We start from the raw sequence: 27,508 nt of genomic DNA, 5'->3' as shown, positions 1-27,508 counted from the left end.
GTGTCATCCAGTCTATGTTATTATCTGGAGACTCCGGACTAGCATCTGCCCTGAGTCATTCAGGTTGTTGGCAAATAGTGCAGAATAATGGAAAGGAAATACTGTCCTGGAATTAAAAAGGAAAAATGAACTTACTCTGGCTTCAGACACCACCAAAAGCAGAGCCTGAGCAAGGATATGTATACAGGTAATTAACGGGGGAAATCTCAGAGAGTGGAAGGCAGCCCCTTGGGAGAGTTGCTATAGAATGAATGTTTGTGTCCCCCCAAATTCATATGCTGAAGCCTAATTCCCCACATGATGTATCTAACCTACTAGGAGAGATTTAACAAAGGATCCCAGAATCACCTATGGCTAGAAGTGGTCCCTGAAAACTTGCCCCAGAGCCTTTAAGCTCCCTGGAGGTATCCACTGGGAGACCCACCTCTGTGAGATAATAAAGCCATTAGAGACAAGCAGGTAATGGCCAGACCCCAGGATCCCTGCAGATATGACCAGGGCTCAGCCTCTGCCCTACTCCAAACTCGAGTAAGAGTTTTCACCCTTACTCTAAACTTTCTGGGAGTAATTAATACTTGAGAGAAACATCAATAGACTGGTGAACCAGAGTTCCAGGAGGTGGCCCTCCAGGGTCTCTTCATAATGGGCTGAGAAAGCACAGGCTTCTTTCCCTGACTGCTGAATTTATTTCTGCTATTCCTTGCTGTTATTTCCTTCTTTTCTTGCTGGCTTCTGCTGAGTGCTGTGCTATGGGAAACACCAGGTACAGAGGATGATGTATGACGAGTCAGACTAGGAAAGGTGGGGTCCTCTTTGGGAAATCCCATACTATTCCCACGTATTTTAAATATTGATAACTAATTGGCAAAATACATTTCTTACATATTATCTTTAATCCCCACAATGGCCTCAAAAAAGAATACATCATCATCAAGTTACTAGTATGGAGGTCGAGTCTGGGATACAAATCTTTACACATAGATTCTTATATACTAGGACTTTAAGTTCTGTGGAATGGATCTCCCAAGTGTGATTGCTGGATCAAAGGGTATGCATGCTCTAAATGTCACTAGATACTGCCAAGTTCTGTTCCATGAAAGTTGTAGTGATTCACACAACCACAGCAGAGGAATGGAGCCTTTTCCCAGTGCCCTTAGCTTGCGTTACTGTTGTAATTCTTTTTAGCGTTGGCCAATATGATGGATAAAGTGTTGAATCACTATTAACTATTATTTTACTTCGCATTTTCTTGATTGTTAGTATATTTGACATGCACATTTCCTCTTCTGAGAATTGTCCTTTATATTGTGTGTTAATTTTTCTATTGAATTGTTTGCCTTTCTCTTAGGAATGATTGGTATATTAAGGATACTAACCTTTATCTGTCAGGTATGATGTAAATATTTTCTTCCAATCTATCATTTTGTACTTGATTTGTTTATATATAAACATATTTTTCTATATAGAATATTAATAATCTTTTATGTCATTGAATATGAAGCTTTTAGTTTAGTTATTTTCTAATAATTAACTTTATGGCTTCAGTTAATAACGAACTATATGGCACAGTCATACGATGGGATATTGTGCAGCTGTTTATTAAAGGAAATCACACTGCTCTCAAACCTAAAAAAAATGCACTTCAAAATTCTTGCCTGGACAAAGGACAAACCACATGTGGTATTGACCTTTGTCACTTTTTAGATAAAACCCATCAACAAATACTATCATATCAAGATTTTGGAGGGGATATCCAGACAACCAGCTTTGAGCATGGATAATTCCATTAAAAAACACAACATAGCCCAGTCATTGGATAAGGGGAAAACAGTGGCCACCTTCACTAGTAGAAAAATTTAGCTAGAGTTCCATTTGCTCAGAGGCAGGAAAAATAAACCTGTAGGTCAGGGAAGGCTATGTACAATGTGTCCTTAATGGCTATATTTACATTCATGCCTCTAGACCATGACCTGAACTTTCCTGGACATACTGGAAGAAAGGTTTATCATAATCTGGAAGACCCAGCAAAGGTGGTTGTTGAAAGGACAGTCTGATATTACTATAATTATCTTTAACTTCTGAGTTCCACAGGAGTGAAGCTCATATAAAGACCTTAATAGTTCAGAAAAACTGGGACCCTATCATTTGCAATAAATAGTAAATCCAAGAAATTCTCTCATTTGTCTTTTAGAAAATATTTTTGGATAATTTTGTATAGTCGACAGTCTTTCCCCAAATAACCTCTACCTTTGGCTGACACATAAGCTTTCCCTTAAAAACTTTGCATCCTTTTTTTTTTTTTTTTTTTTTTTTTTTTTAACGTTTATCTATTTTTGAGACAGGGAGAGACAGAGCATGAATGGGGGAGGGTCAGAGAGAGAGGGAGACACAGAATCTGAAACAGGCTCCAGGCTCTGAGTTGTCAGCACAGAGCCCGACGCGGGGCTCGAACTCACAGACGGCGAGATCATGACCTGAGCCGAAGTCGGCCGCTTAACCGACTGAGCCACCCAGGCACCCCGCATCCTTTTTAAACCAATTCAGTCAACAGATATTTAGAATCAGTTTTAGAAGAATAAATCAGTGAAGTATATAAGGAGATCATCGACATTTTGTATCAAGATAGGTCAATATGGACAGCTTTTTAAATATCCTGATCTACATAAAAGCCATTTATGAAAAGCCCACAGCTAACATCATCCTCAATGGGGAAAAACTGAGAGCTTTTTCCCTGAGATCAGGAACACGACAGGGATGCCCACTCTCACCGCTGTTGTTTAACATAGTGCTGGAAATTCTAGCATCAGCAATCAGACAACAAAAGGAAATCAAAGGCATCAAAATTGGCAAAGATGAAGTCAAGCTTTCACTTTTTGCAGATGACATGATATTATACATGGAAAATCCGATAGACTCCACCAAAAGTCTGCTAGAACTGATACATGAATTCAGCAAAGTTGCAGGATACAAAATCAATGTACAGAAATCAGTTGCATTCTTATACACTAACAATGAAGCAACAGAAAGACAAATAAAGAAACTGATCCCATTCACAATTGCACCAAGAAGCATAAAATACCTAGGAATAAATCTAACCAAAGATGTAAAAGATCTGTATGCTGAAAACTATAGAAAGCTTATGAAGGTAATTGAAGAAGATATAAAGAAATGGAAAGACATTCCCTGCTCATGGATTGGAAGAATAAATATTGTCAAAATGTCAATACTACCCAAAGCAATCTACACATTCAATGCAATCCCAATCAAAATTGCACCAGCATTCTTCTCGAAACTAGAACAAGCCATCCTAAAATTCATATGGAACCACAAAAGGCCCCGAATAGCCAAAGTAATTTTGAAGAAGAAGACCAAAGCAGGAGGCATCACAATCCCAGACTTTAGCCTCTACTACAAAGCTGTCATCATCAAGACAGCATGGTATTGGCACAAAAACAGACACATAGACCAATGGAATAAAATAGAAACCCCAGAACTAGACCCACAAACGTATGGCCAACTCATCTTTGACAAAGCAGGAAAGAACATCCAATGGAAAAAAGACAGTCTCTTTAACAAATGGTGCTGGGAGAACTGGACAGCTACTTGCAGAAGATTGAAACTAGACCACTTTCTCACACCATTCACAAAAATAAACTCAAAATGGATAAAGGACCTGAATGTGAGACAGGAAACCATCAAAACCTTAGAGGAGAAAGCAGGAAAAGACCTCTCTGACCTCAGCCGTAGCAATCTCTTACTCGACACATCCCCAAAGGCAAGGGAATTAAAAGCAAAAGTGAATTACTGGGACCTTATGAAGATAAAAAGCTTCTGCACAGCAAAGGAAACAACCAACAAAACTAAAAGGCAACCAACGGAATGGGAAAAGATATTTGCAAATGACATATCGGACAAAGGGCTAGTATCCAAAATCTATAAAGAGCTCATCAAACTCCACACCCGAAAAACAAATAACCCAGGGAAGAAATGGGCAGAAAACATGAATAGACACTTCTCTAAAGAAGACATCCGGATGGCCAACAGGCACATGAAAAGATGTTCAACGTCGCTCCTTATCAGGGAAATACAAATCAAAACCACACTCAGATATCACCTCACGCCAGTCAGAGTGGCCAAAATGAACAAATCAGGAGACTATAGATGCTGGAGAGGATGTGGAGAAACGGGAACCCTCTTGCACTGTTGGTGGGAATGCAAATTGGTGCAGCCGCTCTGGAAAGCAGTGTGGAGGTTCCTCAGAAAATTAAAAATAGACCTACCCTATGACCCAGCAATAGCACTGCTAGGAATTTATCCAAGGGATACAGGAGTACTGAAGCATAGGGGCACTTGTACCCCAATGTTTATAGCAGCACTCTCAACAATAGCCAAATTATGGAAAGAGCCTAAATGTCCATCAACTGACGAATGGATAAAGAAATTGTGGTTTATATACACAATGGAATACTACGTGGCAATGAGAAAAAATGAAATATGGCCTTTTGTAGCAACGTGGATGGAACTGGAGAGTGTGATGCTAAGTGAAATAAGCCATACAGAGAAAGACAGATACCATATGGTTTCACTCTTATGTGGATCCTGAGAAACGTAACAGAAACCCATGGGGGAGGGGAAGGAAAAAAAAAAAAAAAAGAGGTTAGAGTGGGAGAGAGCCAAAGCATAAGAGACTGTTAAAAACTGAGAACAAACTGAGGGTTGATGGGGGGTGGGAGGGAGGGGAGGGTGGGTGATGGGTATTGAGGAGGGCACCTTTTGGGATGAGCACTGGGTGTTGTATGGAAACCATTTTGACAATAAATTTCATATATTAAAAAAAAAATATCCTGATCTAAAAGTCAGGAGATATAAGATAGAGCCTCAATAATACATTACGGAGTCATCCCTGTCTAAGTGCATTGTAACTTTCCCCCAAGTGAAGCAGATAAGATTAAAAAATTTTTTTAATCTTTATTTATTTTTGAGAGAAAAAGAGAGACATGGTGTGAGAGGGGAAGGACAGAGAGAGAGGGAGACACAGAATCTAAAGTAGGCTCCAGGCTCCGAGCCGTTGGGCTCAAACTCAGGAAATGCGAGATCATGACCCAAGCTGAAGTCAGACGCTTAACCAACTGAGCCACCCAGGCGCCCCTGAAGCAGGTAGATATTGACTGTCTTTATCTACTGGGATAGTAAAGAATGCTGAGCACAAGTCTGTTACACAAGAATTTATCCTCAGGTAGGACTAAGGAAACTATGCTGTTTGGACGAGGCTATATAAAAAAACAAAGTATACTATTATATTAATTACACACAAATATTGAACTGAGCCACAATCTCGTCTATTTAGCCCTTATAGATAAAACAGAAGTATTACAAGGACCAGTGAAAGGGATGATTAGTTTTGCTTTTAAATAATGTGGGACACTGACTCTTCCCATTACCTTTTTGCTTATATAGCTGCACATATTATCATTAATAGTTCTTTAATTCTTAGATGATGGAGGGCCTTTTAATTCAATCTCTGTTTCAGGGACCAGTTGTGGGGTTTTTTTGGTTTTTGGTTTTTGGTTTTTTTATATCTCAAGGGCCATACATTTGTTGTTGGCCCTAAGCTTGTCAATTTTTCCAAGTGCATTTGAAAATGTTCAGCCAAATATTGGAGAACCTCAGAACTACAATTTCTCATATAATTTTTGACTAGGTTCCCTATTTCATATTTTAGCCCACTTATACAAAGAAAGGACAAGGATACTTTTACATTAGCTTAGAGTCCACCTGAGAATATTGTTTAAAATTTTCTTGAAACAGAATTCTAGAATCTGGTCTAGAGTTGTCTTTTTTATTTGCTTATAACTGTAGCTATTAATCTTGATAGCTTCAAAAATGACCTACTTTTCTTACTGCTTCTAAGCCTTGTTCAGTGTTTTCCATGATGGAATTTTAAAAATTATTTTAACTTTCCCACATGATAGGTTTCAATAAATTTTGTCTTCATCTGAGAAAGCTTAATTGGTTTAAATCTAGAGTCCCTGGCCAGTAAATTACTAATATAATTCAAAATCCCATAGCAATGTTTTGGTTTTTCTGTGATTTGGAAAGTTTTTTCATTATGGTTCTAATATAATTCAACTTATATTCATCTTCCTTTGATTTATGTTCTGGCAAAGCAATCTGGAGTGAGGAATGACCCACTAAATCAATAGTCTACTGGGGGAAGATGTTGAGGAGAGTAGTCTAAGTTGTGAAATCACAGCAGGTAGGACACAAGAAGGGACAATAAGGGCCCGTGTATGAAGATACGAATAAAGTGTGCTCTTAACTTTAGCTTTTCCCAGAGGAATTTTGAGGAAGGCTGTAATGGAGTCAAAATTTTGTTTTGAGCCCTCAGCATACCAATCAAAACAACTTCCTTCTGAGTATTTGGTGCGTTTCCTTCCTTCTGGAAGTCATTCCAAGATGTTTTAACTTCACCAACTCAAAAGTTCCCCATGATAAACTTTGCAATTCTAAATCATGTTTAGTGAAATTGTACTATTTTAGAATATAAGCACGTGAATTGTGGTTATAGTGAGAATACTTATGATTTCTGCTTGAAGAAGGTTTGGTGTGGGCACAGAGACACCCATTTGGGCACAAAAAAAGGAAAGTCTCCATAGCCAGCATCTAGTGGTCCTTATGAAATGGTGTGTCAGGTGTTTTATTATAAAACTGTAATAGCCAGGAAATCATTAGCTCTGAAGTAGGGAACTATGAATAAAGACCTCCTATATTTTTATCTTGTATTTCTTTCCCTTCCCCTCTGTTCATCTGTTGTGTTTCTTAAATTCCACATGAGTGAAATCATACATTTGTCTTTCTCTGGCCGACTTATTTCACTTAGCATAACACACTCTAGTTCCATCCACATTGTCGCTAATGGCAAGATTTCATTCTTTTTCATCACCAAGTAATATTCCATTTCCATTGCATATATACACCACATCTTCTTTATCCATTCATTAGTTGATGGACCTTTGGGCTCTTTACATAATTTGGCTATTTTTGATAGCACTGCTATAAACACTAGGGTGCATGTGCCCCTTCAAATCAGCATTTTTTTTTATCCTTTGGATAATACCCAGTAGTGCAATTGCTGAGTCGTAGGGTGGTTCTATTTTTAATGTTTTGAGGAACCTCCATACAGTTGCTGGAGGGGAGGTGGGTGAGGGGATGGGCTACATGGGTGACAGGCATTAAGGGGGGCACTTGTGATGAGCACTGGGTGTCATATGTAAGATGAATCACTGGGATCTACTCCTGATTTAAATAAATTTTAATAAATAAATTTAGTTTAAATTTTAAATTAAACTTTAAATTAAACTTTAAATTAAAGTTTAAATAAATAAATTATAAGGGGTGCCTGGGTGGCTCAATTGGTTGGGCTCAGGTCATGATCTCATGGCTTGTGGGTTCAAGCCCCACATGGGGCTCTGCGCTGACAGCTCTGAGCCTGGAGCCTGCTTCAGATTCTGTATCTCTCTCTCTCTCTCTCTCTCTCTCTCTCTCTCTCTGCCCCTTCCCCACTAGAGGTCTGTCTGTCTCTCTCAAAAATAAATAAATGTTAAAAAAATTAAATAAATTGTTACTCTAAAAATTTTTTTTAATTTTTAAAAAGGCCTCATGTGTTAAAGTGCTATCTTTTTTAAACAGACAAGATGGAACCTGCCCTTGGAGTGTTTTCTAGAGGAAGCATTTATTGTTCCAGCAATAAATAAAAGTAAAAGCTGGCCTAATACAAATTAGTCCCCAAAGCCAGCTGAATGGTGAATAAAAAAGTCTCAATCACTCCCCTGTCCTTATGAAGCTTCCCTTTTAACATTTAAGCTAGGGTCAAACAATATAGGCAAGAAAAAGGAGAGAGAACCTCAGAACTTCGTTAATAACAGTGAACTAAAATGACAATGTGGAAAGTCTGTACTTCTCTCAGGAAGGGTTTCTATCACAAGTTCCTATCTATTTATAATTTTAAAAACCTAAGTAATCAAATAAGGCATGTGCAAGAGGACTTACAACACCACCAGTCCTAGGAAAGCAAAATAAACACAGTTAGATTCAGTGGTAAGAAGCTCTGTTAAAGAACTGAAAGCTTCTGATGACCAACAGGAACATGCACCAATCATGATCGGACTGAGTTGACCTAAGTCACCATGATAAAAGGAACCATGGCTGATTACAATGTTTCTACAAAAAAGAACAAGGTGCCTGGGCAGCTCAGTTAGTTAAGCCTTCCACTTCAGTTAAGGTCATGATCTCATGGCTCATGAGCCCTGCATCAGGTTCTCTGCTTTCAGCACAGAGACTGCTTCAGGGCTCTGTCCACACACACACACACACACACACACACGCCCCTCCCCTGCTCATTCTCTCTCTCTCTCAAATTAAATTTAAAAACTTTAAAAAAGATAAAAGAAAGAAGGGGCCCCTGGATGGCTCACTTGGTTAAGCATCCAACTTCAGCTGAGGTCATGATCTCGCAGTTCGTGGGTTTGAGCCCCAAGTCTGGGCTCACAGCTCAGAGCCTGGAGTCTGCCTTGGATTCTGTGTCTCCTTCTCTCTCTGCCCTTCTCCCGTTTGTGCTCTCTCTCTGTCTCTCAAAAATAAATAAACGTTAAAAAATTTTTTTAAATAAGGGCACTGGGTGATTCAGTCGGTTGAGCATCTGACTTTGGCTTAGGTCATGATCTCACAGTGTGTGAGTTCCAGCCCTGCATCAGGCTCACTGCTATCAGCACGGAGTCTGCTTCAGATTTCCTGTCTCCCCCCAACACTTCCCCTTCCTGGCTTGTGCTCTCTCTCTCTCAAAAATAAATAAATCTTTTTTAAAAAATTTTTAAGGGGCACCTGGGTGGCTCAGTCAGTTGAGCGTCCGACTTTGGCTCAGGTCATGATCTCGCAGTCTGTGGGTTCAAGCCCCACGTCGGGCTCTGTGCTGACAGCTCAGAACCTGGATCCTGCTTCAGATTCTGTGTCTCCCTCTCTCTCTCTGCCCCTCCCCTGCTCATGTTCTGTCTCTCTCTCTCTAAGATAAACATTAAAAAAACTTTTAAAAAATTTTTTTAAATAAAAATAAGGGCTACTGGGTGGCTCAGTCAGTTAAGTGTCCAATTTCAGTTCAGGTCATGATCTCATGGTTCATGGGGTCAAGCCCTGAGTCGGGCTCTGTGCTAGACAGCTCAAAGCCTGGAACCTGCTCCAGATTCTTTGTCTCCCTTTCTCTCTGCACTTCCCCTCCTCACACTCTGTCTCTTTCTCTCTCTCTCAAAAATAAATAAACATTAAAAATAATAATAGTAATAATTTAAAACATTTTTTTTTAAAGGAAAGAACAAGGTGAGGTCCTTGGGGTGTAAAAAAGTTAGGAGGTGCCCCCAAAATAATGGAGTCATGTCAAATGGCACATGGGGCTAACTTGAAGGGACTCCCAGTGGCCACGCATGGAACAATTTGAGCAATACAATGAACAGTGGTACTAACAGATAAAGGTCATTAAACAAAACAAATACCTGTGAGTTATCATACTGATATGAGTAAGTAATTGAATAAATAAACAAATATGGAGAGAAGGAAAACAGTAGAACTCTATTAAGTGTAGACAGAATGATGGAAATAGAATATCACCATTTGAAAATACCTCAGTAATAGTTGTTTCAAGCAAGAATCATCATTTGATACTAAATGAGTGGGCAAAAATGTAAGGATGGAATATTTACATAGTCTCAGAGCATTTTCCAATAAGATATTAATTACAAAGGGAAAAATAGTAGCTTTACTAATTTTTTTAGTTTATTTTATTTATTTTGAGAGAGAGAGAGAGAGTGCATGTGCTAGCTGGGGAGGGGCAGAGAGAGATGGAGAGAGAGAGAATGCCAGAGAGAGAATTCCAAGCAGGCTTTCTGCACTGTCAGCATAGAACCCAATTCAGGTCTTGACCCCATCACCATGAAAGCATGACCTGAGCCAAAATCAAGAGTCAGACGCCTAACTGAGTCCTGTAACTTCATTAATTTTAAACAAACACCACTTTAAACAAGCGATTACCTGTAACTACTAGTAAACTAATACCACCAGTAATAAGATATGGTGACAACATATACCTGAGAAAGCCACATCATTTCTATGGGATTTTTGACAAAACTTCATAACTTAACTGTAATCAGATAAACCCACATTGACAATCATTGTATAAAATAAATAGCACTCTTCAAAAGTATCAAAGTCATGAAAGTCAATGAAATGTGGAAGAAACTGTCCCCAACTGGAGAAGGTCTAGGAGACAAGAAACTATGCCTGGATACAATATGTGCCCAGGATTGGACATTGGACCAGAAAAAGGACATTACTAGGACAACTGAAAAAATATACTATGCAAATTAAATATTACTTTCCTGATCGTGATCATTGTTCTGTGGTTATATGTTAATATTTGAGGAAGCTATATGAAAAGTGTATGAGATTTCTTTGCCTTCATTTTGCAACTTTTTTTGGTAAGTCTAAAGTTATTTCAAAGTGAAAAGTTTAAGAGGAAAAAAGCAAGCTTAAAAATAATGTAATCAATATGATCTGACTTTTATAAAGAGAAAAATGCCCATTGAATCTACTTAAGTATAGTTAATACATGAGTATTCAAGCACACAAGCATTTAAGGAAGGCTACAAACTCTGTAACTAACACTGGCTGCAGGAAGGGATTGTGTTGGGATGGAGATAGAGACATGAGACGGGAAGGGAAAGGAGAGATTAGTCACTTTTTTTTCTAAACACTTTCTGTGTAGAAGGCTAATAAAATCCATTCTCCTCTAAGGACAGATTTACCTTTGACCACCTTTCCAACTCTATTCCACTGGAAATCTTATAAAGGTGGTGTGGCATATAGACTCTCACATGGCCTCCAATTATCTCACCTCCTGGTATTCACACCCTTGTGTAATCTCCTTCCACTGAGTATGGGCAAGGCTTGCGACTTACTTATAACCATTTAACACTATAAATGTCCCTGGAAACACTGCTTTAGCTCCATCCCACAAATTTTGATATGTTATATATATTATCACTATTATATTAAAAATATGAAAATATTTTCCTTAATACTTCTTACTGGTAATAAATAAATAATAGATTAAAATAAATTAATAATTTCTATTTGGCCAAGAAATTATTTTGAGGTGTAGTATATAATTTCTACGTACCTGGGGGCACCTGGATGACTCAGTTGGTTAAGCATCTGACTTCAGCTCAGGTCATGATCTCGCGGTTCATGAGCTCGAGCCCTGCATCGGGCTCTGTGCTGACAGCTCAGAGCTGGAGCCTGCTTCAGATTCTGTGTCTCCCTCTCTCTCTGACCCTCTGCCACTCATGCTCCATCTCTCTCTCTCTCAAAAATAAATTTAAAAATTTTTTAAAAATTTCCAAGTACCTGAAAATTTTCCAGTTATCTCTGTTATTAATTTCTAGCTTAATATGATTATGGTCAGAGAATATATATGATTTGTATGATTTAAATTATTGTAAATTTGTTAAAATATATATTATAACAGAAAAAAGTCTATATTGGCAAATGCTCAAGTACAATTACAAATGATGTATATTTTGCTGTTGTTCAGTAAAGTATTCTGTGTCAATTATATCTGTTTAGTTAAGAGTGTTGTTCAGTTCTTCCACATATTTGCTGATTTTCTTTCCCCCAGTAATATCCATTACTAATAGAGGAGTGTTAAAGTCTTCAATTATATTTGTGGATTTGTTTCTCTTTAATTCTGTCCTTTTTTTGTCCCAAGTATTTTGAAGTTCTTTTGCTAGGTATGCATACATTTAGGAATTTTGCAGCTTCTTGGCGAATTGACAGTTTTATCATTATGTAATCTTTTTTTTTTAATTCTTGGTAATTCTCTTTGCTCTGAAGTATAGTTTGTCTGATATTAATGTAGCTACTCCAACATTATTTTGATTAGTGTTTGCATGTTCTGTCATTTTCCATCCTTTTGCTTATAACTACCTGGGTCATTATATCTCAGATTTGTTTTTGTAAAGCACACATACTTTGGTCCTGTTTTATTTCTTCAATTTTATGTTTTTTAATTTGACAGTCTCTGCCTTCTTATTGTGGTAAAAATCACATAACATAAAATTTACCATCTGAACCTTTTTTCAGTGTACAGTACAATAGCATTAAATATATATCCACATCGTTGTGTAACAAATCTCTCAAGCTTTCTCATCTTGCAAAACTCAACCTCTATTTCCATCAAACAACACCCCTTTCCCTCTCCTCCCATCCTGTCAACCACCATTCTACTTTCTATTTCTAAGAGTTTGACTACTTGGGATACCCCATAAGTAGAATTTTCAGTATTTGTTAATGCCAATGCCAATCTCTGCCTTCTAGTTGGGTGAGTTTAGGTCATTTCCATTTAATGAAATTATTGATATGTTTAGACTTAGGTGGACCATTTTGTTATTTGTTTTATGTGTTTGTTCCTGTTTTTCCTTCATTCATTTCCCTATATCCTGCCTTCATTTGAGTTCTTTGAATATCGCTATTATTCCATTTTAATTGATCAGGTCTTTAAAAATAATATCTATTTATATAGATTGTTTTAGATGGTTTCTATAAAAATTACAATTTACATATTTAACTTTCCACAACTTAATTATAATCAACACTTTATGACCCGGTATGTGATCTATTTTAGAGAATGTTCCATGTGCACTCAAGAAGAATGTGTATTCTGCTGCTTTAGGATGAAAAGTTCTGAATATATCTGTTAAGTCCATCTGGTCCAATGTGTCACTCAGAGCCATTCTTTCCTTATTGATTTTCTGTCTAGATGATCTGTCCATTGCTGTAAGTGGAGTATTAAAGTCCCTTACAATCACAGTATTATTATCTATATATGTGTTTATGTTTGTGATTAATTGATTTATATCTTTAGGTGCTTACATTGGGGACATAAACATTTACAGTTGTTAGCTCTTCTTGATGAATAGACCCCTTAATTATGATAGTAATGCCCTTCTTCATCTCTTGTTACTGTCTTTGTTTTAAAATCTAGCTTGTCTGATACAAGCACTCCAGCTTTCTGTTGATGTCCAGTAGCCTGAGAGATGGTTCTCCTTCCCCTCACTTTCAATCTGCAGGTTTCCTCAGGTCTAAAACGAGTCTCTTGTAGGCAGCATATAGATGGGTGTTTTTATCCATTCTGATACTTTATATCTTTTGATTGGGGTATTTAGTCCATTTACATTCAGAGTGATTATTGAAAGATATGGATTAAGTGTCATTGTGTTATCTGTAGGTTTCATGTTTGTGGTGATGTCTCTGGTTCTTTGTAGTCTTTCCTGCTTTCCACTCACAGAGCCCCCTTAGGATCTTCTGCAGGGCTGGTTTAGTGGTCATGAACTCCTTTAGTTTTTGTTTTTCTGGGAAAGCCTTAATCTCTCCTTCTGTTCTGAATGACAGTCTTGCTGGATAAAGAATTCTTGGCTGCATATTTTTCCCATTCAGCACATTGAATATTTCCTTCCACTCCCTTCTGGCCTGCCAAGTTTCAGTGGGCAGGTCTGCTACTACTCTTATGTGTCTACCCTTGTAGGTTAAAGACCATTAGTCCCTAACTGCTTTCCGAATTCTCTCTTTATCTTCGTATTTTGCCAGTTTCACTATGATATGTCATGGCGTTAACCTGTTTTTATTGATTTTGAAGCAAGGTCTCTGTGCCTCTTAGATCTGGATGCCTGTTTCCTTCCTCAAATTAAGGAAGTTGTGTTTGGGCTGCTCTATCCCACTGGTCAGTCCTCTGCAAATCTCCTCTTTGCTCATAGTGGGGGAGTGTTTGGACCTTCCACCAGGTGTGCTTTGATTTGTTCACCGAAGTAACCCTTGAGTCCACCAAGCTGTCTCCCTCCACCTGCCACTCCTCAGATTGATTTCCTGGGTGTTCCAAGTGATCTGACCTCCATACAGCTGTTTGAGGGACCAGGGAAATCCCGGTCCCCCTACTTCTCCACCATCTTAACTCCTCCTCTGTAAGTCACCCTGAATAAACCCTGGTCCATGTCAATGCAGGGCTCCCTGCTGCAGTCGAGGCCACAGCAGCTGTGGTGCCGCCAGGCTGCTTGCAGCATGGAGGCCCTGCTCCCAAAGTGTTGGGTGGACAAGCACCTAGAAAAACACTCAACCACTTAAGTGGAATTTAGTAGCCTCCTATGTATGTTTTAATTATTTTATATATCATATATGTATACACTGAAACCCCTGCAGATGACATTTTTCCTGTCAACCATCATATGTGTTTTTCAAGAACTCAAAAGCAGACTAGGTACCAACATATTTACCATTTCTCGTGCTTATTATCCTTGATGTACCATTTTCTTTTGGTATCATTTCCCTCTGTCTTTAAGAACTTTCTTTAAATAAATAATTTTAAAAATAAATTAAGAAATAAAATAATAATATCAAGAGCTTCCTTTACTCCTAGATTCTTTCACAGCAGATCTGGCGGCAACAAATTCTCTTAGCTTTCCTTCAACTCAGAATATCTTCACTTTACCTTCATTCCTAAAGGTGCTTTCTGCTAAGTATAAAATTTCAAGTTGACAGTTCTTTTCCTTCAGCAATTGAAAAATATCGTGACACTTCCTTATGCAGTTTTTGATTAGAAATCCACAGTCATTGAAATGGTTCTTCCCCTACAGGTAAAACACCTTTATTTTTCTGGTTCATTTCAATAGTTTCTTTTGTGTTTGGTTTTCTACAGTTTAATTATGTTTGGTCCTAGCATGGAATTTCTTTGGATTTATCCTCTTTAGGCTTTGTTCAGCCTCTAGAATCTATAGGGTTATATGGTTTTCCAAATATAGGAAGTTTTCAGCCATTATCTCTTAAAATACATTTTTCAGTACTGAATTCTTTGTGCTTGTCCTTCTGATGACAAGAAGTTATACCTTTTATTCTTCCACAGGTCCCTGAAGACCTGTTCATTTAAGTCTTTTTTTCTCTTCCTTTTCAAGGCTGGATAATTTCTACTGATCTATTTTCAATTTTACTGACAATTTTATCCATCATCTCCACTTAGCATCTGAGCTCAGCCAGGGAGTTTTATATTTTAGCCATTGTATTTTTCAGGTCTAATATTTCCATTTGCTTCTTTAAATATCAGTGCTGAGTCCTATTTTTCTATTAATTTACAAGTGCTTTTAATTTCTTGTTAGAATATTTTAAAATAATTGATTTAAGTCTTTGTCAGATACTTCCAACATCTCTGTCATGTGAGAGTTGATGTCATTATTACAGAGTTCATTATCATTTCTCATAAGAATTGAGATATTCCTGGTTCTTCATGTGCTGAGTCATTTTTGAACTGGGATATCATGTTTGCCGACTCTGAGTCTTTTTAAAAACCCTTTGGAAAGTGTTTATTTCCTCATTCTGGCAAGAAATGGACCTGATTTGGTTCAGGCCATAAGTTGCATCCCATCTTCTATAGTCTACAGTTTCAACGTCAGTGAACTTTTCAAAACCTTTGCAAAATATTCACATAAGTCACACATGTGCATCAACAGGGAAGTCTGGCTTCTGGCCAGAAATCTTTCTGGTAATTCTGTTTTCAAAGTCTTTATTATGCTGATCAAGATCAGATCTAGTCATGCACAGTTTGGGAGTAAATCTTTGAGTTATTTAACAAGTTAATGTGATCTTTTTCCTCAGGTTCCCCCTCATCACAATCTCCCCAATACATCTCATTTCCCTAAAGTGCCTCTTCTAGCTTCTGTGGCCAGAAGCATGGGGACTTCATCACTCTTCTCTGCTGCTCTGCTTTGACTGGACCAAGAAGTGAGAGAACCAGAAGACAAAAAAACCATGGTAAACTCACCACTGATTTGGTGGTACTTCAAATTCTGATCTTCTTTTCAGTTCTTCTGCTACTATTCGCAATGCAGAATCCTCTAATGGCTACCAGATCCATCCTGTTTTACAGCCATTTTCAGTGGGGGAGACAGGGCATATCATCTTTCCCCCAACCTACCTGAAATTGGTTCCTACAGTTATTTATTTACTTCTTTATTTCTGCCTATCACCTACATCCAATCTTGGACCTCCAGTGTTTGAACACCTTCTGATCTTGACTCATTTTCCTTGTTCCCCAGCCAAAGTCCAGTACTCAGTCACTGTAGTATTCAATCATTTGCACACCTTTTGTGTTGTAACTGCCTTGCCTAGCCCCATCCTGAGATCAAAGGGAAGACTCCCTGAGGTTTCCTGGGGGGAAATGCCTGATAACTACTTCCCTGCATTAATTACCTAGAGCATCAGCAAGATAATGAAAGCAACATTTTATGATTTCCCACAGGCATGTAAGTTTCACCGAAAAATATTTTCAAGTTGACCTAAACAATGGAAAAAGTACTCCCTGAAGAATTAATCATCTGCTAATTTATCCTCTCTGGAGTCACTGGTAGGCTAGAAAATGAATTTGTTACTTTTTATTATAAGCCCAAGTAGACAGAGAATTTCTGTATGGTAGCTCCTTACTCATGGTGTTCAGGGATGACTAGGGTCCTATGTAGCCCTGCAGAATTCCCTGATAATGCTATCACAATTACCACTAACTCTGAAGCCACTTCTGCTCATGACTCTCAGAGCCACTGATACACAAAGTAAGCACAAATAAATAAACTTCCTCTTGCCTGTCACTCTGTTTCTTTGTTCTTTGTATTCCTTCTTCCTACAAACAGTTCAATTCTAATAAGCCCCTCGCCTGAAGCTCCTATTCTCCACTGCATTCATTTGCTTATACTCCACTTTGTTCCTGGATATAAAACAGCTTATTATTTCCTTGGCTTAATTCCCCTCACTAGTCGTCTTCTTCAAAGACAAACTTATACTTACTGGAAGAGAATTGGAATGATGTCAAAGGAGTGAAATACTTCATCGGGTCTCAAAGTGTAGTCCCTACACCTGTAGGAATACATCACCTGGTAACGGGTTATAAATGCATATTAGTGGGCACCACCCATAGCATCAAAAACTCTTGGGGTGGGCCCAATAATCTGTGTTTTAGCAAACCCTCCAGGTGACAATGATGCATGCCAAAGTGTGGGAACCATTGCAACTAGGGACTTAATAATTGTCTGGCGGGGGTAGAATGAGGGAGAAGAGTATTTCAGCTTTGGATTACCTGACAAATTGTGAGGACCTATCGCATTGGTTTTCCACCATGCTTGGAAGAAGACTTATTGTTAGCAACCTGAGTGGCAGGTAGGGTGGAGGAGGGGAGGTGAAGTATAAATATTGAGTAAGATGGGCTGACAATGCCAGAAGCTTTCATTCCCTCTCTGTCTGCCTGCTCCATCTGTTGGCCAGGATATTAATCTCTCCAGCTACTGATAACACTTTGGCAATGATCCCCAGTGGCATTTTTCTAATAAAAATTCACTCCTTATTCTTCCAGGAGTTTTCTCCTTCAGGGGTCCTGGGAGCAGTGGACAAACACATTTTTAATGACAAGGCTTCACAAATACGGCATTATCATGCTCTCCACATACTACTTTAACAACCAACTGACACTTCTTATCTGACTTTTTGCAGTACTTAATATCACATAAATTTGGATTCAACCAAAAAATGAGTTTGCTGATGTAATACTTATTTCAGTATTATAAATAATCTGAAAGCTGAATCATTATGTGTTGTGATGGAAACAGAATTATATGCTGCACTAGAATCTATAAAAGCACAAAGTTTGCCCTTGTGTACAAAGCATTCCTCCATATCACTGTAATCTTCAAGGGAAATAAGTAACCTTATTGACTAAATAAGTCAATAACTGAACTTATTCACTAAATAAAACTATTTCAAGAAAATATGTGACATGTAAAATATGCTCAACTTCAATATATTTCCAAATTTTACACTTCCAGCGTCAGTGAACGGCAGTCCAGTACTCTCATTGACGCTTGGCATTGTCTGAATTTTGCATTATAGTCTTTCTGGTTTGTGTGAACTATTATTGTACTGTGGTTTTATGTTATCTTTCCCTGGTAAATACATAACCTGCACATTTTAATATGATATTGGCCATTTGTACAATCTCTTTTTGTGAAGGAACACTGCAAATATTTTGCCCAGTTTTCTATTGTTCCATTGTCTTTTTCCTTACTGATTTATAGGTTTGTCAGGTTAAAAATAGCTTCTCCCAGACTGGCTCAGTTGGTTGGGCGTCCGACTTTGGCTCAGGTCATGATCTCACGGTCTGTGAGTTTGAGCCCCGCGTGGGGCTCTGTGCTGACAGCTCAGAGCCTGGAGCCTGCTTCATATTCTGTATCTCCCTCTCTCTCTGACCCTCCCCCGTTCATGCTCTGTCTCTCTCTGTCTCAAAAATAAATAAACATTTAAAAAAATAGCTTCTCCCAGACTGTGACTTGCCTTTCAATTTCCTTAATGCTGTTTCAATAAACAGAGGTATTTAATATAATTTTTAATGGTAAATTATTTTGTCTTGGTTAAGTAGCTTTTTTGCCTTCCCCTAAAGACATTAAGATATTCTGGCCTTTTTTCTTTTAGATGATTGTTATACCATTTACATTTAGATCTACAGCTCATCTTCTGGGTTTCTTTCCTTTTTGTCCCCTCTTTTAACATTTTTTGGTATGATATAAAGGAAGCATCAAATTGCATTTTCTCCATTTGAATACCCACTTGATGCAATACCGTTTATATTTATTGAAAGAACTATCACTTCCCTGCTTCATTAGACTGGTCATCTTTGTCATCAACCTGATAATGCATATTTTATTGCTAAGTCAAATAAGCTCACACAGAGAAAGACAACTAGGGTACGATCTCATTTGTATGTGAAATCTAAAAATATCTAACTCATAGAAACAGAGAGTGAGATGGTGATTGTCGGAGGCTGAGGAGTGGGGGAAGTGGGGAGATGTTATTCAAAGGTACAAACTTTAAATTATGAAATTAGTAAGTTCTGAGCACCAAAGGTACAGCACATGGTGATTATAGTTAATAATACTGTATTGCACATTTGAAAATTGCTATGCAAGTAGAGTTTTAATATGCTTACCATAACAACAACAAAGTGGCAATCATGTGAAGAGAAGGATGTGTTAACCTTACTGTGGTAAACATTTCATAATATGTGTGTGCCAAGTCATCACTTGTACACCTTAAACTTACACAATGTCGGGAGAGAGGGAAGATGGCGGCGTAGGAGGACGCTGGGCTCACCCGCGTCCTGCTGATCACTTAGATTCCACCTACACCTGCCTAAAGAACCCAGAAAGCCGCCAGAGGATTAGCAGAACGGAGTCTCCGGAGCCAAGCGCAGATGAGAGGCCCACGGAAGAGGGTAGGAAGGGCGGCGAGGCAGTGCGCGCTCCATGGACTGGCGGGAGGGAGCCGGGGTGGAGGGGCGGCCCGCTGGCCAAGCAGAGCCCCCGAGTCTAGCTGGCAAAAGCGGAGGGGCCTGATGGACTGTGTTCCCACAGCAAGCGCGACTTAGCGTCTGGGAGGTCATAAGCTAACAGCTCTGCTCGGAAAACGGGAAGGCTGGAGGACAAAGGGAGGGAGAGCTGCTGAGCCCCCTGACGACAGAGCTCAGTTTGGTGGGGAACAAAGGCACTCGCCAGCACCATCTCCCTCGCCCATCCCCCAGCCAAAATCCCAAAGGGAACCAGTTCCTGCCAGGGAACTTGCTCGCTCCGTGCAAACACCCAACTCTGTGCTTCTGTGGAGCCAAACCTCCGGCAGCGGATCTGACTCCCTCCCGCTGCCACAGGGCCCCTCCTGAAGTGGATCACCTAAGGAGAAGCGAGCTAAGCCTGCCCCTCCTGCCCCCGTGCACCTTGCCTACCCACCCCAGCTAATACGCCAGATCCCCAGCACCACAAGCCTGGCAGTGTGCAAGTAGCCCAGACGGGCCACGCCACCCCACGGTGAATCCCGCCCCTAGGAGAGGGGAAGAGAAGGCACACACCAGTCTGACTGTGGCCCCAGCGGTGGGCTGGGGGCAGACATCAGGTCGGACTGCGGCCCCGCCCACCAACTCCAGTTATACACCACAGCACAGGGGAAGTGCCCTGCAGGTCCTCACCACTCCAGGGACTATCCAAAATGACCAAACGGAAGAATTCCCCTCAGAAGAATCTCCAGGAAATAACAACAGCTAATGAACTGATCAAAAAGGATTTAAATAATATAACAGAAAGTGAATTTAGAATAATAGTCATAAAATTAATCCCTGGGCTTCAAAACAGTATAGAGGACAGCAGAGAATCTCTTGCTACAGAGATCAAGGGACTAAGGCACAGTCACGAGGAGCTGAAAAGCGCTTTAAACGAAATGCAAAACAAAATGGAAACGACGACGGCTCGGATTGAAGAGGCAGAGGAGAGAATAGGTGAACTAGAAGATAAAGTTATGGAAAAAGAGGAAGCTGAGAGAAAGAGAGATAAAAAAATCCAGGAGTATGAGGGGAAAATTAGAGAACTAAGTGATACACTAAAAAGAAATAATATACGCATAATTGGTATCCCAGAGGAGGAAGAGAGAGGGAAAGGTGCTGAAGGGGTACTTGAAGAAATTATAGCTGAGAACTTCCCTGAACTGGGGAAGGAAAAAGACATTGAAATCCAAGAGGCACAGAGAACTCCCTTCAGACGTAACTTGAATCGATCTTCTGCACGACATATCATAGTGAAACCGGCAAAATACAAGGATAAAGAGAAAATTCTGAAAGCAGCAAGGGATAAACGTGCCCTCACATATAAAGGGAGACCTATAAGACTCGTGACTGATCTCTCTTTTGAAACTTGGCAGGCCAGAAAGGCTTGGCACGATATCTTCAGTGTGCTAAACAGAAAAAATATGCAGCCGAGAATCCTTTATCCAGCAAGTCTGTCATTTAGAATAGAAGGAGAGACAAAGGTCTTCCCAAACAAATAAACTTACACAATGTTATAAGTCAATTATATCTCAATAAAAGTGGGAAAAAAAGAGAATATTGTGGTTCACAAATTTGGGGGGAAATTACATTAACTCTTTTCATACTTTTTGAAAGAGTACATAAGACTTGTATCGTGCCTCCCTTACACAAAGCACTGAGGTGTACCCCAAGAAAGTGTCACCGCCACTATGTATCCTGTCACTGAGAAAAGAGGGATAGAAATTAAGAGTATAGAGGACACTATTTAGTAGAAGCCCATTAAGGTGCAGACATGAAGACTGAGGCTAGAAGGAAAATGGAAAAGCAATGGAAAGAGGATCCCTACACCCAATGCTGAATGAAGTTCCAAGAGCTGTCTGAATGTAGAATCACTCTCCACCTTCAGTGTCCATGTCCTCGCTAGCCATGATTGATAGGATTTCCATTCAAGACAAAGAGTCAAACTAAGATGGGCATGAGGAGAAAGCAGAGCTGAGCCCACCCAGCTCCTCTATTTTTGGCTGGATGTATCTTTCCCCAGTAGCAGACATGATGCACCAAGGTGAGGCACACTGCCGGCAGAAGCCAGCCTTCTGAGGATGCAGCACATGTCACCCTGGCAGTATCCTCTCAGTCAATGTGAGCGTGGGCTTCCCCACTATGCCCGCACTGGCCACTGTCCTGCCCTGCTCTGTGAGTCGCCTGACCTCCCAACTAAGGAAGATGATGATAGATACCTCCACCCAAGGCTCAGCAGTCCAGTCATATTGGGGGGCTGACGAATTCCAATTTATCTCCTCTGGTTCCTGAGAACTCTTCTTAGGACCTCTGTCTCCAAGCAGTGATAAGTGCTGGATAAGAACACAGAATTTGATTGTGTTGTCAGTCGTGAGAACACTTTCCCAAACCAGTATCTATATAAAGGTTCTGATCACCCTTACATCTCCAGAGGCAAATGTGTGAAAAGAGATCAGTCTGGTTTACTGAATCTTAGGAATCTTGGACCCTGACTTTATGACACCAACCAATACAATACTAATTGATCAGATGATGTCTTAAGCCCAGCCAAAAAATCCCATTTCATAAAAGGGGATTGATTATATAAATTAGTTTTCTCTCCATTGCACACTGTTCATCTTCTCCTCTAAGTAGTTCCCCTCCATTAACAGCAAAACTATTTCATGTAATAAGCTCTAAGAGTGTAATTGGAAAAGGTGTGAACTTAGAAATGTGAACTTTGCCCCCCCCCCCCATTTCAAAGGAGTTTGCTTTTGCAGTGGGGAGGAGGTTATGGAGGGCTCTTCCATACTTTGTGTAAAATGTTAACCTTCCAAAACATAACATTCACATCTCATTCTGGAAAGGTACAGAGATAAAGATACTTAGGAATCTTGTGCTAAAAGCACCACCTAGAACCAACGGTTGTCCCCAACACCTGGAGCATCCACACATCAGATGTGGGACAAGTAGAAGAAATCTTACCAGGAAAGTTATAGAAGTGGAAGATCCAGAACCCTACAAAGTAGTTTCACTGCTGAGATTTATAGATAGCAATTTCCACCTGTTTCTACCCCACCCACATAATTCAACTCAATCATTCTCTAGGTTCATCCCTTTCCTTACTCTAACTGGATAACTAAATCCTCAAAGCACAAGGAATGCTGGAAAATGTCCAAGATAAATAAGATCTCAAGGTATAATTTAAAAACATAAAGAAATTGTAGGTTTTGGAGAGCCATGAAGGCACTATTCAGAAAACGGGCACTAGATGAAGAGAATATGAAACATTTCTTGATGGCAGCTCACTATCCCTTATGTTACATAGTTAGTTCAGTCCATTTCCTTGAGTATGCCATTTGTAAACCTTTCTATCAAATCACATACCAGCCCCTTTCCTCCCACCTTCCCATAGTCATGTTGGCGTTGGGGCTCGATTAGGAGTGAGAGGAATTTTGCACCATGAAGCTCACTCTGAATAAAATTAAAACCTCTGCCAATGAGACTTTATCTGAATACGAGGATGTATAGTCTCATATCGTTCCAGCTTCTGTAACTCATCTCCCATTATTCTTTATTTTTCCTCATGGCCAACTGAGAATACGACCATGAGGTCAGAGATTTGCCTGGATTTAAAGCAGAGTGTATAGATGGACAGATGTTATAAAAATGATTTTGTCTATTTATGGGAGAGTGGGACCTAGTTGACATTCCTGAACGTTGCTATAATATTTGCCTTGACCTGGTAGGATCACAATGATGAGGGCAGATTCAGGCACAACAAATTTCCATCGACCATATGCCTCAGGGTAGCATTCAAATACACTTTGAGAGTTTAGTCCACTTCTCTGGATTTCAATGAAGGCCAGAGACCACAGAAAAACAGGTCACTCCTGACACCAACAGCCCAACCCAGGAGAAGAAGCTGCTTTCCAAGCAGGTGCTTCCTATGGATAAAGCTTCTCCACCCTCAGACTCACATCTCTTCTTCATGTGCATCTAGCAAGAATCTGGGAATTCACTTCCCAGATTTTTTTTAAGGAGAGAGGGGTCTACCAGATTAGAGATGTTACAGAAACCACAGGTCTTCCTTTTCTTCCCTAAAGAGGAAAAAAATTGTGTGCTTTCTTTTACAAGGAGATCGGGGAGAACAAAAATATTCTTCATATGAAAATATGTAATGAAGAGAATCATAATGTTGGTGGAAGCATGGAGAATGATTGACAAAGAGAGGTGCCTTCCCCAGTATCCTCCCCAAAGCCTCATGAAAGCCAGGTGTAATCAAGCTCTTTCTCACCAAAAATCTATTCTTGTAACAACTATGCTCTGGCCTCAGTGCATACACCACACGGAGAAAATTGTAGTGTGGACTTTTACCTCAAATTAGTAGCAACATTCAACTTGGGGTTTTAGAAACCCTTGGGAAATTGTCATATAATTTCCTTGAAAAAATTGGCAGAGAACAGTGGACATCTGGGAGTCAACGTCACCATTGACAATGGAAAGATAAATATGAGGGTAGAGCCAGTAAACTTTATTTTCAACAGTGACCAATTAGCTGTCCCCAGTACACCAATCATGCCTTTACTTTCTGTCTCTGTCTCTGTCTCTTCAGGATCTAATGAGGTTTGGGGACCTGCACTCTCTGCTCACTGGCTGGGTCCATCCTGCTGCTGACCAAACAGTCCTGTGGCAAAAATATCAGAGGGACTTCAAACGTGCATGTCAGCTGTTTCTCACTGTTGATGCAGGAAATGAAGGATGCATCTCACACAGACAGGTGAGGATATGATGGAGAAGCACAGTGCAGTAGAAGGTGTCTTGGAGCAGGTGTGCCCATGACCATGGAGTGCTGCAGCAGAAGGACCCTTGTCTCAGCAGCACCCAGGGCTGAAATAAGAAGCAGCTGCCTACTCCCATTAACTGGTATAGCAGGTGGATGGCAATGTTGCATGTTAGGTGGGCTTTTACCCACTTGGGGGAGCAGAGCCAGACCTTTCAGCAGAACCCTAAGTAGTCCGAGAGTCCAGCTCTAGCCCAGAACTGGGGGCAGCGAAATGTGGTTGTTTTAGTCTGTCTGCGCCTTTCTGGGGGTTCAGTGAGCAAGGCTGCCATGTAGCCTTGCTGTGGTAGGAAACATTCTGGGCTATACAAACAAGGCTTTATCAGCCGGAACACTGGCCAATGAGATGCATATTCACCCCACTTTGGGACAACAAGCTATGACAAATGCATTTACTTCTCCTCTCCTTTCCCCTCATCCCACAGCAAGCTCTTGCTTTCTTGAGACACAATGGCAGCTAGAGGAGGTAGCCCTGCCCACCATGTGGTGACTCCTGTGTGTGACAGCCTCAGGGACCATGGTGACATGGTGGACTTTCTGGGGTCAACTGGAAGAAGCAGGCGCACCTTGAGTTAGTGAGTGACACATTCCACACTGCCAAACTTTAGCTTAAATTGAGATGCTACAGCCAAACACCATCATGAGAGATGTCACTGATTGGGAGGACTGAAAAGAGAAGAATGTTCACTGAGCTTTCATGCAAGAGTGAATATAGGTTGCCAGCATATGCTCTTAAGTGTATTAATCCTGTGAACTATTGTCACTCCCATGGCCCTCACAACCCAGCATGAACTCTGGGGGTGGGTGGTAAATCCCGCATTCACAGTTCATGTCATGTTGTTGAGAAGCCCAAAATATCTCTGGTCTCCAGTCTCTTCTACAAACTGCTAGTGCTAAAGTAGATCGTCTCTGACCCCATGTCAATCTGCAGGTCAGTAACTCATCAGTGATACTAACCTGGGAGAGAAACAAGATAAGTAAAGCTAATCTTGCACTTAAGGTTGAGAGATCATCAACTATAGATTTGTTTCTATTTTAAAATATTTTGTCACTGCATTTAGAAAAAGCAGGTACTCTGGATTTGGACATTGTGGCTAAAGTCCCAGCTAAATGACCTAAGCTCTCTGGATCTCTCTAAGCCTCCGTTTCTGCTTCTTTAGAAGAGGCTCTTCATTACTGTGAAGAGTAATAGAAATAGTGAATTTCAGTGACCAGCACAGAACAAGTATAGGTCCTCAACAAATGATGATGATGATAGCTTGGACCTTAGAATGTGTTACATATTAAAAGAGACGCTCAAAGTGAATATTACTAACATAACTGCTATGTTTACTACAAATAAATAATGTTGTTAAAAACAGTAAAGTGTTTTAAAACTAAAAAATTTCAACAATATTGCCTACTGATGATATTCTATTCAGCATAATAATGACCATCACATTACAATTAGACATTGAGAACACATAGAAACATTGGCATCATATGGCAAGTGAGCTACATGCTTTATCTTACTTATTCTCACAAGAACATGAACAAGCAGATCCTGTCATCTTCATTTTACTGAGGGTGAAAGTGAGGTTCATAACGGTTAACTACCTTTCCAAAGATAACCCATCTCTCAGGGGTTAGAACTCAGTGTTGAACTAGTAATGAATTCAGGTCCTTCTGATTCAAGAACCAGCTGAGTAAACCACTTTGCTATCTGCCTAGCCACCTTCCAGGATAGGCAAATAACTTAATCATGTGCTCCGCTAAAACCTTTGCCCTCCTTTATGTCTTTATTGTGGGTTAAGACCAGCAGGGATGATGCTGTGGAAAGAGATGCCCATGGAAATGGGGAACGGGACCACTGTCCAAGAATTCACCTTGGAGGGGTTTCCTGCCATCCAACACCTGGGAAAGGTCCTCTTCCTGGTGCACCTGCTGGCCTACCTGGCATCCATTACAGGCAATGCTGTCATAGTCACCATCACCTGTGCTGACTCCCGGCTCCAGACACCTATGTACTTTTTCCTCAGCATTTTCTCCTTCTTTGAGAGTTGTTTCATAAGTGCTGTTATTCCTAAGTTGCTGGTCATCTTTCTTTTAGGCCGGCAAACCATTTCCTTTCTTGCCTGTTTCATACAAGCCTTTGTGTATGTATACCTCGGAGCCACAGGTTTCTTCCTCATAACAGTGATGTCTGTGGATCGGTACACGGCCATTTGCAAGCCTCTGCATTACCCAACCATCATGAACCTCAAGACTTGCTTCCTCTTGGCCACTGCCTGCTGTGTTTTGGCCTTCCTTCTCATCACTGGTCTGATAGTAAAGGTTTCCCAGTTATCGTTCTGTGGCCCCAATGTCATCCCCCACTTCTTCTGTGATCTTGGTTCCCTGATTCATCTCTCCTGTTCTAATACCAGGTTTGTTGAAATGTTGGCCTTTGTCATTGCTTTGTTTATCATTTTGACATCCCTTATCATAACCATCATTGCATACAGCAACATAGTAGTCACAGTTGTGCGACTCCCATCAGCCAAGGAGCGACAGAAAGCTTTCTCCACCTGCTCCTCTCACTTCATAGTCCTCTCCCTGATATACAGCAGCTGTGTCTTTATATACGTGAAACCAAAGCAAACCAACAGGCTGGACTCCAACAGGGAGGCTGCCCTTGTGCATACGGTGGTGACCCCGCTGTTGAACCCTGTCATCTACACTCTGCGGAATAAGCAGGTCCACCAGGTTCTGAGAGAGACAATGTGCAGAATGAAAATATCAAGACAAAAATAAAATCACATGGCCTTGGAGTGGAATGGTTCAGAAAAACATTGGTCTTCATTCTGGCCAATGTAGCAGTCCACAGGGTCCTAGTGTGGCATTCTGGCAACCACACTTGATTTCTGCACATCCCGAGCAAAATGGAAATCTGTTAAATTACAACAAAGTTTAAAACATTGTTGAGCTCACACCCCTGTTTATTACAGCATTATTTATAATAGCCAAGGTATGGGAGCAACCCAAGTGTCCATCGAAAGGTGAATGGATAAAGGTGTGATTTTATGTGTGTAATGGAATATGACTCAACCACAAAAAAGGATGAGATTTTGCCATTGTAACAACGTGGATAAAACTAGGGGGAATCATGCTAAGTGACAGAAGTGGAGAAAGCAAACACCATGATTTCACTTATATGTGAAATCTCAACAAACATATAA

The 27,508-nt window shown here is 40.1% G+C and overlaps 1 protein-coding gene across 1 annotated transcript; it reads left to right on the top strand.

Moving 5' to 3' along the window:
* Nucleotides 1–472: 472 nt before the first annotated feature.
* LOC122201818 (olfactory receptor 6C75-like) lies at nucleotides 473–27,083 on the top strand. Its single transcript, XM_042907796.1, has 5 exons — nucleotides 473–528; nucleotides 15,742–15,897; nucleotides 16,385–16,489; nucleotides 24,084–24,248; nucleotides 26,105–27,083. The coding sequence occupies exons 4-5, from the start codon at nucleotides 24,214–24,216 to the stop codon at nucleotides 27,081–27,083; spliced, it is 1,014 nt and encodes a 337-aa protein (XP_042763730.1). The 5' UTR covers nucleotides 473–528; nucleotides 15,742–15,897; nucleotides 16,385–16,489; nucleotides 24,084–24,213.
* Nucleotides 27,084–27,508: the final 425 nt, after the last annotated feature.

This window comes from Panthera leo, chromosome D2 (genome assembly GCF_018350215.1).
Source record: "Panthera leo isolate Ple1 chromosome D2, P.leo_Ple1_pat1.1, whole genome shotgun sequence".
Taxonomy (NCBI): domain Eukaryota; kingdom Metazoa; phylum Chordata; class Mammalia; order Carnivora; family Felidae; genus Panthera; species Panthera leo.
Note: the sequence above shows the minus strand (reverse complement) of the source record. Positions and strands in the feature narration are given on the sequence as shown.